The 12,574-nt window shown below is 42.0% G+C and overlaps 1 protein-coding gene across 4 annotated transcripts in view; it reads left to right on the top strand.

Annotated features, from left to right (window-relative positions):
• Positions 1-2,953: 2,953 nt before the first annotated feature.
• The window catches only part of LOC147012900 (cysteinyl leukotriene receptor 2-like), a 121,750-nt gene continuing 112,129 nt past the window's right edge, over positions 2,954-12,574 (top strand). For 2 of the 4 annotated variants that reach the window (XM_085854217.1, XM_085854216.1), the window contains exon 1: positions 3,087-3,230. Coding sequence is in view for 2 of the 4 variants with exons in the window: in XM_085854215.1 (XP_085710341.1) it covers positions 2,965-3,222 (258 nt within the window). In the remaining 2 variants the exon portion in view is untranslated. Of the gene's footprint in view, positions 3,231-12,574 lie in introns of all 4 variants that reach the window. The other 2 variants (XM_085854215.1, XM_085854213.1) reach the window with 2 other exon arrangements.

Here is a 12,574-nt window from a genome sequence, read left to right as displayed (position 1 = left end):
CGTGTTATACTGTACGTGTTATGGTGTCGTCGTGTTATACTGTACGTGTTATGGTGTCGTCGTGTTATACTGTATGTGTTATGGTGTCGTCGTGTTATACTGTACGTGTTATGGTGTCGTCGTGTTATACTGTATGTGTTATTGTATTGTTGTGTCATGTTGTAATTTGTCGTTGTGTTATACTCTGTGTTATTGTATCGTTATACTGTGTCGTTGTGTTATACTGTATGTGTTATTGTCTTGTTGTGTTATACTTTGTGTGTTGTTGTGTCATGTTGTACTGTGTCGTGTTATACTGTATGCGTTATGGTGTTGTTGTGTCATGTTGTACTGTGTTGTGTTATACTCTGTGTTGTATCGTTGTGTTATACTGTATGTGTTTTTGTCCTGTTGTGTTATACTTTGTGTATTGTTGTGTCATGTACTGTGGCGTTGTGTTATACTGTATGCGTTATGGTGTTGTTGTGTCATGTTATACTGTGTCGTTGTGTTATACTGTATGTGTTATTGTGTCATTGCGTTATACTGTATGTGTTATTGTATTTTTGTGTTATACTCTGTGTGTTGTCATGTTATACTGTGTTGTATTATACTGTGTGTGTTTTTCGTCGTGTTATACTGCATGTGTTATTGTATCGTTGTGTTATACTGTATGTGTTATTGTATTGTTGTGTTATACTCTGTGTTTTTGTGTCATGTTATACTGTGTTGTATTATACTGTGTGTGTTTTTCGTTGTGTTATACTGTATGTGCTATTGTATCGTTGTGTTATACTGTATGTGTTATTGTATTGTTGTGTTATACTCTGTGTGTTGTTGTGTCATGTTATACTGTGTCGTTGTGTTATACTGTGTGTTATTGTATCGTTGTGTTATACTGTATGTGTTATTGTATTGTTGTGTTATACTTTGTGTATTGTTCTGTCATGTTATACTGTATGTGTTATGGTGTTGTTGTGTCATGTTGTACTGTGTTGTGTTATACTCTGTGTTGTATCGTTGTGTTATACTGTATGTGTTATTGTATTGTTGTGTTATACTCTGTGTGTTGTTGTGTCATGTTATACTGTATCGTTGTTATACTGTATGTGTTATTGTATCGTTGTGTTATACTGTATGTGTTATTGTATTGTTGTGTTATACTGTGTCGTTGTGTTATACTGTATGTGTTATTGTATTGTTGTGTTATACTCTGTGTGTTGTTGTCATGTTATACTGTATCGTTATTATACTGTATGTGTTATTGTATCGTTGTGTTATACTGTATGTGTTATTGTATTGTTGTGTTATACTCTGTGTTGTTGTGTCATGTTATACTGTATCATTGTGTTATACTGTATGTGTTATTGTGTCGTGTTTTACTGTATGTGTTGTTGTCTTGTGTTGAACTCTGTGTGTTGTTGTGTCATGTTATACTGTGTTGTTGTGTTCTACTGTATGTGTTATACTGTATGTGTTATTGTATCGTTGTGTTAAACTCTGTGTGTTGTTGTGTCATGTTATATTGTGTCGTTGTGTTATACTGTATGTGTTATTGTCTTGTTGTGTTATACTTTGTGTATTGTTGTGTCATGTTATACTGTGTCATTGTGTTATACTGTTTGTGTTATTGTGTCGTTGTGTTATACTGTATGTGTTATTGTATTGTTGTGTTATACTCTGTGTGTTGTCATGTTATACTGTGTTTAATTACACTGTATGTGTTTTTCGTTGTGTTATACTGCATGTGTTATTGTATCGTTGTGTTATACTGTATGTGTTATTGTATTGTGTAATACTCTGTGTTGTTGTGTCATGTTATACTGTATCATTGTGTTATACTGTATGTGTTATTGTGTCGTGTTTTACTGTATGTGTTGTTGTCTTGTGTTAAACTCTGTGTTGTTGTGTCATGTTATACTGTATGTGTTATTGTATCGTTGTGTTAAACTCTGTGTGTTGTTGTGTCATGTTATACTGTGTCGTTGTGTTATACTGTATGTGTTATTGTATTGTTGTGTTATACTCTATGTGTTGTTGTGTCATGTTATACTGTATCGTTGTTATACTGTATGTGTTATTGTATCGTTGTGTTATACTGTATGTGTTATTGTATCGTTGTGTTATACTGTATGTGTTATTGTGTTGTTGTGTTATACTCCGTGTGTTGTTGTGTCATGTCATACTGTGTCGTTGTGTTATGCTGTGTGTGTTATTGTATTGTTGTGTTATACTCTGTGTGTTGTTGTGTCATGTTATACTGTGTCGTTGTGTTATACTGTATGTGTTATTGTATTGTTGTGTTATACTCTGTGTGTTGTTGTGTCATGTCATACTGTGTCGTTGTGTTATACTGTGTGTTATTGTATTGTGTTATACTCTGTGTGTTGTTGTGTCATGTTATACTGTGTCGTTGTGTTATTGTATTGTTGTGTTATACTCTGTGTGTTGTTGTGTCATGTTATACTGTATCGTTGTTATACTGTATGTGTTATTGTATCGTGTTATACTGTATGTGTTATTGTATCGTTGTGTTATACTGTATGTGTTATTGTATTGTTGTGTTATACTCTGTGTGTTGTTGTGTCATGTCATACTGTGTCGTTGTGTTATACTGTGTGTTATTGTATTGTGTTATACTCTGTGTGTTGTGTCATGTTATACTGTGTCGTTGTGTTATTGTATTGTTGTGTTATACTCTGTGTGTTGTTGTGTCATGTTATACTGTATCGTTGTTATACTGTATGTGTTATTGTATCGTGTTATACTGTATGTGTTATTGTATCGTTGTGTTATACTGTATGTGTTATTGTATTGTTGTGTTATACTCCGTGTGTTGTTGTGTCATGTCATACTGTGTCGTTGTGTTATACTGTGTGTGTTTTTCGTCATGTTATACTGCATGTGTTATTGTATTGTGTTATTGTGTGGTGTGTTGATACTGTACGTGCTATTTTAAGCACCGATACAGTAGGGCGTCACATCATGCTCGGGAGGCACAGACAAGGCAGGCCCGTGTGTCAGGGCAAACTGCGGCCCAGGGTCGGACAGACAGGGCGAGGCGGTGCGTCTGTGGCCGCGGGGACGTGGCTCAAAGCCAAACAGTACGGAGTGGAGAGGGGGGTGGGTGTGGTGGATGCGGCTGTGAGAGGATCCGCAGCACCGCATCCTCATCGTTCTCCTCTATTTCTTCTCTCCTGCGATGTGCCTTGTCTCTACATTCTTCATCGATGCAGAGTTGAGGTGTGCAGGTAATTAAAGTTCAACACACAGGTAACCAAAATATATATATATATATATATATATATATATATATATATATATATATATATATATATATATATATATATATATAGTTATTGCAACACAAGATCCAGCGCAATCCGACTTCTTCTTGTTTAACCTTCGGAGGGCGAGACCTTTGCCTTTCTTCTTTCACAAGCTCCATTGTTCTGTACAGTTGTTCAATTACCCCCTTTTACGGTGGAATTATCACGCAGGAGTGAAAAGACCTTTTATTTCCATCTTGGTCTTAAATATTACAGGAAAGTCTTTCGTGGTTTGCACCTAAATATCCATAAAACTTTATTTTGTTCTTCGAATTAAATGCTTTGCTGCTGTTGTTATTCCAATGCTCGGTGTTGGTCCAACGTCACCAGACCGATAAGACAAAGTGAAGGTGTGACGTCACGAGTCCAGACGTGCACCTGTGAAAGCCGGAAAGGATGCACTCACGTGACACGGGTCCCCAAAGTACGAGCGGGAACAGGAGGAAAGTGAAACAAACTGAGAGCTATACAAGCACGTTTAATCAACTCGCGGTGGGGAAGAGGGAGGGTACCGTCGGGCATTGTCTGTGCATCCACGATGGTCTACCCGAAACGGCAGGTCCCTGCTGCAGAAAGATGTTTGGCAAGGATTACACTCGGCGCTTTGCAATTGGAACGTAGATATTGTTTTTTGGGAAGAATAAATACATCGAGTGTGTAAATAATCAAATCGTATTCCAAATGTATCTCCATCACCAAAATGGTTCCCGCTCGACGTTCAGCAAATGCGAAAGACGTCGTCGGATAACGAAGGAAGTCGATATTTCGTTTTCAACCCCCGTGTTGCTCGGCCCTCTTTGTCCACAGTTTTGGCCAAAGCCCATTCCATGGGGCCGACCGCTGAGACCCAACGACCAATGAGCATAGACCTTGGTGGAATTTATGACCGGGCAGGCGGCCAAAGGAAACAGAGCTCCGTATGGAAGATGTTCAGTCATTCTGCCTGTTACGAACACAGCCTGTGCTGACGATTCCTTCCTTTTGCTCAGTTTCAACCAACGAACCCATCACAACCCCACGGACACAACTTTTCATCACGACGTGAAGGGTTGTGCTCCGCTCGCTGCTTGCACGTGCACGGCACTGTGTGGGAGTTCGGGGGCATTGCATCACTCCTCGGGTAATGGTAACCCAAGGTTATACGAGCAAAGGACGGGGAACGGTCATCACGATGGAGACGTTGATTGGCCGAAGGAAAAGGTACCGCACACAGAAATAACCGCAATAAAGCATGGGGGAGTAAACGCACGGAACAGATGAATGGTTTGGTTTGTATCCGAAACAAAATCGACCTGCAATACCTTAGCCGACAATCGTCCTGTAATCCTTCACCGAACTCGTCATCAGCATCACTCCGACCGGGCACACGATCATCACTCGTGGCCAACATGTTACAGAATGCACCGCCACACTTGGGAATTGGACCGGCTCTCGTCTCAATGTCCAACAGATGACTGGTACAGATTGTGTAAGATCGTTTCAAGAAATCTGGTCACTTTTGGTGAGCTTGGTTGCGTCCAAAAGGATTGTCTGGGTGGATAGCTCTTGATGTCCCTCATGTTTCCATTACAAACGGTCCCGGATCCCAAATCTTTGGTGCTTTCTTGAGGGAGCTAAGGATACACGGTTCATGCCGACACTTTTCAAGACGCACCGACATACCTGGTGACGTGTGCATCACGTGATTCCAATTCACGCCCTTTGTGACGTGTGCATCACGTGATTGTAATTCATGAGCATATTCGGAGGAGCAGTACGTGGCAAAGCAGCAAATCGATTTTTTGCAGCTCGCTTGAGGAACGATTACATGTCGGTAGATATCAATTGTAAAAAAACAAAACTAAATGCAAATCATATGTAGCTACCGATGGGGACCGGGCGTAGTGGCGTGCGCCTGTAATCCGGATACTCGGAGGCTTGGGTTGGAGGATCGCTTGAAGACGGGAGCTCTGCACTGGGCCGCGCAATGAGAGGGTGTAGGGCAGCCTGGAATCATGGCGAAACCCAATCCTTATCCCTGTGTCGTAAGAGGCGACCAGGGTTGCGTCAGGAAGGGCATCCGGCGTAAAACCTATGCCAAATCAGTATGCGGATCATAACGGATGATCCGCTGTGGCGACCCCTAACGGGAGCAGCCGAAAGATGAACAACAACATGTAGCTACCGATGGATGAATAATATCCATGTGATAATACTTATAGCCTCTCCGTAAACGTCTCGTTAATTCCCACGAGCCGTCACAAGCTCTTCATTTATCCCATTATAGAATTTCATTTTACTCATCCTTCTCTCCCAAGTCTATTCATAGTCCCTTAACTCACACTACCCAGGTCGCATTCCCCCTACCACACTCAACATCTTTCACTCACTGTGACGCAGCCCCTCTGGTCAACCACCATGCTTAGCCTTATAATGGACACAGGTAGATGCCAATTGACCCATCATGCGTGTGAGGAGGACCGTGGACACAGGTAGATGCCAATTGACCCATCATGCGTGTGAGGAGGACCGTGGACACAGGTAGATGCCAATTGACCCATCATGCGTGTGAGGAGGACCGTGGACACAGATAGATGCCAATTGACCCATCATGCGTGTGAGGAGAGCCATGGACACAGATAGATGCCAATTGACCCATCATGCGTGTGAGGAGGACCGTGGACACAGATAGATGCCAATTGGCCCATCATGTGTGTGAGGAGGGCCATGGACACAGGTAGATGCCATTTGGCCCATCATGCGTGTGAGGAGGACCGTGGACACAGGTAGATGCCAATTGGCCCATCATGCGTGTGAGGAGAGCCATGGACATAGGTAGATGCCAATTGGCCCATCATGTGTGTGAGGAGAGCCGTGGACACAGGTAGATGCCAATTGGCCCATCATGTGTGTGAGGAGGGCCATGGACACAGGTAGATGCCATTTGGCCCATCATGCATGTTCTTCCACATCCCATCATTTCAATTCATCGTTGATGATACTAGTAACTCAGATATTCTTCACCCTCCCTCGTCGTACTATGGGGACTAATCCACACTCAGCATTATCTGAACTACAGAAACGGTTTCACTTTCTGCCGTTGATTAATTGTACAGAGAACATTAAATATAATATAAACAGTAGATATAATTGTGCCGATACACAACTTGATCTTCTTTTATTACCTTCTCATTACCCACCGAAGGTGGACGGAGGTTATATTTTCACCTGTCTGTTTGCATGATGTTTCAAAACGTTGTGGACGGATTCAGACGAAACTTGGTGGACAGCTTGGGTGTGTGACAAGGACGAATTAGTGAGATTTTGATGAAGATGCAGATCGAAATACGAGAAATTTTAAAGTCATTCTTCACAATTAAAAGATAGGGCCAAAAAGGATATATAGAGGGTTTTCAGAGCGATCCCATAATGCAGTGTGTGCCGCCATGTTGGTTGTATTCACTTCTCTGGCAATGGTTGCATTAGTAGCTCTACAATCTAGCACGTTTATCTCGTTAATTATTTGGCCAAGTTTGGCCTTCTTTACCTTTTTTTGCTTGTTTAGCTTGCCAACCAATATGGTGCCGTGCGCGACATTATGAGTACTTGACCCCTCTATAGCATGATATTTCAAATAGTTGTGGATGGATTATGAGAAAACTTGGTGGATGAGTGGGATCGGTGATGGGAACGAGCCGATTAGATTTTGTTTGAGGTACGGATTCAGATACGGCCCATCAGTGGGATAGAAAACGTAAACTGTTCAGCCTAGCAGAGGGATGCACTTCACGGAGTGCCCTTCTAATTTTTTTTACTGCATTTCAGCATCTATATTCTTATTGTACATTTTTCATTAAATTTACTGTTGACTACTCGAATCAAAACTTTCCAGAAAAGCTAAAATGTTTCTATTTCCCGCACTTGTAATTTATGGACCTTATATTGTTAATAACTAAAATGATATATCAGTGCCCCTTTCACTATGCCTCTGTTGGCTTAATAGTTAGGGTGGAGGGCTTTGGATCCCAGGGTCTTGAGTTCAAATCCTGCTCATCTGTTGAATTAATACCAGGTGGGGTTAACTCGGCCTGTCATCCTTCCGAGGTCAGCAAAATGAGTCCCAGCTTGCTGGTACCCTGTGTCGGAGTGACGACCCGTCCAGGAATGTGCCCAAAGAGCCAAGAAGACTACTTAAGCAGCACCAACGCTCTGCATCGAGTTTTGTCCCAATCTCTTCCTCCTCCCTTTTCAATGAAAGTTTCTGCCTGTTTTCCAGATGACCGGTCTCTGGCTGGCTTGGCCAGTCTATGCCCTGGCCTGGCCTCTTTCTTATCCTCGTTTTTTTCATGTGGATTTAATTGCTTGACGGCCATATGTAGCTGTGCAGTGATTACGTGGACGGTTCGTCCCTGTCGTTTGTGTCCTGTCACGGTGTTTCTCCAATCTTGTCTCCGTTTCTGCAAAGGCTGCAACTCGAGAAGTAAATAACGACATCAAAAAGCAGATCCTTCTTTATCAATGACCTTTTCACCTCCTCGGTTTAAAAAAAAAAAACAACAAAAAAACTACCAGTTATGGATAACGAGCAGCCCAAAACCACCTACGCTTCATTCTGCCGTGGATTATATGGTAACTCAGGCACTGGATTCAGGAAAAGTGTTTTGGTTTCACAGAGTTTGTTTTAACTCACTGTGAACCCACATGGCCTATGGAATTAAACGCTGGAAAATGCTTTGGCCTGGGTGTGTCTCTCCAGCCTGTATTTGAGTCGTGGAAAAGAACACAGAATATGATGCCGAATGTTAACTACTTATTTAACGGCTCCAATTATTCCTACACTCTTGTGGGATTGATCAAGAAACATTTTTACATCCAAGTCTTTCACGAACCGACTGACCAGGTCTGTGTTCAACTGAAGGTGATTTGGGTAGGAACTTATCTTTTGAGGATGCTGGAGATAACTCATCCAGTCTCGGTGAAAGACACCGTGATATCTTTAACGTCCACCAACTAATGCAAGCAGTCGGGACGACCAGTTTGTTTTTCAAATGGGCGGCATGTATATCGATACCTCGTCCTGTCTGCGAAACAATAGGATGGACAGTTTATAGCTTGGTCATGATTCCAACCCAGGGTAGATACCTCATTCGTGAGAGCGCATTCCTCCAATCAACGATTTCTAACCTTAATATTGACTCTAACCCCAACCCTCAACACTAACTCACTCGGTGCTATATTAAGGCTTTTAAGCTGTGGTATAATAATTTTCCACCAAGGTGAATACTGCACACTGTTCCTATGGAGTCCTTTGTTGATGACTTGAAACATTGGCTACATCGCCCAGAAGCAATTGCAAAGACATACTGCTGCTCACCATGTCCTATCCCACCTCCGTGCACTGGAAGACCCTCTCTCAGTATTTGCACCACGTCCCTACATGAACCCAGACTGGGGCGTGGATGATCGAAGGGGAGCCTCTCCTACCATGTGGGCGTTCCTCGCATGAACACGACCTCAGTTTTTTGGTTTACAACTAGAATGAAACGAAATCGTGAGATTATCTCCGCCACACGAATGAAAACCAACTGCCTGTATGATGTCCATGGAGAGTGAAAATTGTGCAAAATCCTTGATGTCTTTGTCCGTTGACTTTGCGCAACATGGTGACCCGATAATAATTTTGAGAGCCTTTAAAGACCGGGTCCATGCACTCTGATGTGAAATAATATGAGCAGTCTAAATCCCATTTGGAGATGACACGAGTGAACCAAAAGAAAGATAATTTGGAGAACAGTGGCAAAGTTTGGCTTTTGACATTGGGAGCAGGAGCACAGCACCGCCATTTCATCTCAAAGGGCAGGAGCGTCATGGTTTGAAATGCCATCTTGTTTTCTCAATTCATCAGGCAGCCACCTCTTCACAATCATATGTGTCTTGCGACCTCAAAGGCACCAGCAAACAAACACAACAGTCTCATGTATCGGCACGTTTTGTTCATTGCTTTAGTGCCGATCAGTTTTGTTGCCCATCACAGGAGTTGGCTCAGAGGTTGTGGAGATAAGATGGTCCGGTGGAGGAGAAAATGGTGCCTGAGGTGGGTTTGAGGGAAAGGGGAAGGTGAGATAGAGGTGGGAGAGGTGGAGGGAAACAGTCAGGGCAAACATGGAAGAAGCCATGCTGAGAAGAAAGGAAATTTGGTGTCAGTGCACGCATAGTGATAAGACTAATCGACCGGCTCTTGAAAAGAAAATGGACGAAAACTAGACACGTCAAAGAGAACACCGTCTACATACAGACAAAGGCCACCATCGTGTGCACGAAGGTGTCCCTGTGCTGATGATGGCCTGCAGCTCCACGGACCCTACTGGTGGAATTTAACGCCGCTAATGAGAAATGCAAGGGGGTTGCTCTGCTGGTTCGCCATCTCACCCCCGTTAGCGATTTGAGGATCAAAGTCAGGGGAGATTGTGAAACCTGGACGCCCGTGCTTTTTTCTCCGTTACCAGTGACAGAGATCAATAGAGGGATAGAACATAAAAGCAAATGTCTTCACTTGACAAGCTGGCATCAGTCAGATCTCGCTAACGTGGCAGGATCGAATGCAGGTTCTCCGAGGCCTTGGGTATTCTGTATTGTTTATTTATTAGCCTTGCTGCAAACATTGTGCGATTAATGTACCAGCTCCTGTTTGATGTGAAGAACAAATGAACTCATCATGAGCCATAGAACATGTACGTCAGCCTCAAAGCTCAGTCCAAATATATTGTCTGTTTTATATATATATATATATATATATATATATATATATATATATATATATATATATATATATATATATATATATATATATATATATATATATATATATATATATATATATACATACATATATCAGTGTGACCACTCCTTGGCTTTTTTCACAAGATCTTGGCTATTTGTTGTTCACCTTGGTGTCTTGGTTTTCTATAGGTTTTCTTGGCGTATAGGTTATCTATTATCATCGCTTTTCCGAAACCTTGTGAATTCTTGGCTTTTTTCATTGGCTCACCTTGGCATTTATGAAAATGAGGAGTGGTCACACCGGTATATATATATATATATATATATATATATATATATATATATATATATATATATATATATATATATATATATATATATATATATATATATATATATATATATATATATATATACGGAATGAATAGGGCACCTGGTGGAGACACTGTAACGTGTTTACAGTGTGTTTGTTGTTCCTGAGCTCGGGTAAAGGGTCACCGAGTGCTTGTGCTGAACGATTGCATGAGGAATGAGGGATGAGATGAGTGAATATTTCGAGAGATTTCTTAGCTCATGCACTTGATGTGGCATTTATCATTTAAGATTCTGGCCTGCAAGGTGAGATAGAGGTGAGGCAACTCATGGGAACATATCTTTTAAGCAATCGACGGTACGAGTATTTGGGTTTCGACTGACCAGTTCACTCCACTGTAAGAACCCAAATGGTTTGTATATCCACATTAAGACATAAGACAAATGAGCTAATCAACACTCCCTTCAGGAATTGGAACCGATCTTTATCAAAACTTATTTTATATATATATATATATATATATATATATATATATATATATATATATATATATATATATATATATATATATATATATATATATATATATATTTTGTTGTAGATTTCCGCCCGCTGGCGTGCGATTGACCGCGTCTAACCAATAGCGGTCGCTTCGCCCACCGAACGGACAATCCCATTGCGGCTTTCCGGATCAACGCTGGAAACCAGCCACGGGTGAATTTTTAACCACACCACAACCTTGTCCGCACTCTACCCGCGTGCTACAGGGTCCGATCGCCAAATCTTCGATTTACTTAATTATTCGCGCGGTAAGGTTACCGAGAGATTGTACCTCAATGGGACCACTTGGAAACGAGCCGCTTAAGCAGCTTGCTTCCTTTTGGGATAACCGAGCGGGGTATTATCGCACAGTCCCCTTGGACCCGATCACTTTACCGGCTATTAAGAAACCAACTATTTATTCCGATCTCAATACGGCAGTTCAATGAGGGAATGGACGCAACGAACAGGTTTACATTCACACAAGGACATTTATTATAATAAAGCACGTATGCAATTAAACAAGGCAAAACACGTATGCAATTATACAAGCAACAAAAGCACGACAAAAGAACTACGACCGTCAATACGAAATGCAATGCAAACATTTGCAGCACACAAAGCACTTAACAATTTCCTACTTATTAGGCGAGCCCACGGATATACGTATGCACATACACATACCCAAGAAATGGTGGCAGAGGCCTTTAATAACGGGCTCCAGCTCGGAGGACAGGTCAGCTGAAACCCAGAACCTATCTCGAACCTCTCAACCTCGTGTGGTCTTCAAGTTGTTCGGACCCAGGCTCCAGCAAGAGCGAGCTGGATCCAATCGCCATGAGCCGCGATCCTGTATATACAACCGCACTAGAAATCGAAGTGTCAACATCACCGTCATACCGAAGAAAAAAAACAAACAGGGAGTTTGGAACACTGATGCTAACCATTACATTGACGTGTTTAGACTTGTGAGTAATGTACAAGTAACGTTTGTCGACGTGTGTCAACGATCGCGTAGCGTGCCTAAAACTTATGCCAGCGTATGCGGAATGTGTGTCATACGTCGAGTACGTCGAGAAATTTTCAACATGCTGAAAATTTCTCGGCGTATGACGACGTATGCCAGCATGCTATTAACGTATACAAAACTTACCCATAACGAATTCGACGTGTGCCAGCTTGGTTCGGCAAATTTTTCATACGTTGGCATACGCTGGCTAAAACGTCAAGGTGTGACAGCGGCTTCACACTTCGATGTCTAGTGCGGTTATGATTTGAATCGTCGAGCCGCAGCCTATGAATAGCCTACGCCACGTGATCGTCGGCGATACGCTGCTGCGCGCTATGCATAAGTTCGACTATCGTTGGGCAGAGGTTGTGAAAGCCGACAACACGCTCAGCATTCGTTGGTATAAGTTATCAATATGTGATTAAAACGTTCTGTGTACGTTACTAATACGTTATGCATACGTCCAACACGTTATAATACGCCCAAAACTTTTTTTAAAACATCAATGGTTCAGCGTACGCCAGCGTTTTACATACATTTTGAGACCTTGCCATACGCTGGCTAAAACGTCAAGGTGTGACAGGGGCCTTAAGATGAGCCGAAACGATGGAGGCGGTTTTAATTTTATAAACCAAGGGTGGCGGT

The sequence above is a fragment of the Eptatretus burgeri genome, chromosome 14 (assembly GCF_056783735.1).
Source record: "Eptatretus burgeri isolate ZD-2024b chromosome 14, Ebu_testis_v1, whole genome shotgun sequence".
Classification (NCBI taxonomy): Eukaryota; Metazoa; Chordata; class Myxini; order Myxiniformes; family Myxinidae; genus Eptatretus; species Eptatretus burgeri.
The sequence above is the reverse complement of the archived record's forward strand: the minus strand, read 5'-3'. Positions and strand labels throughout refer to the sequence as shown.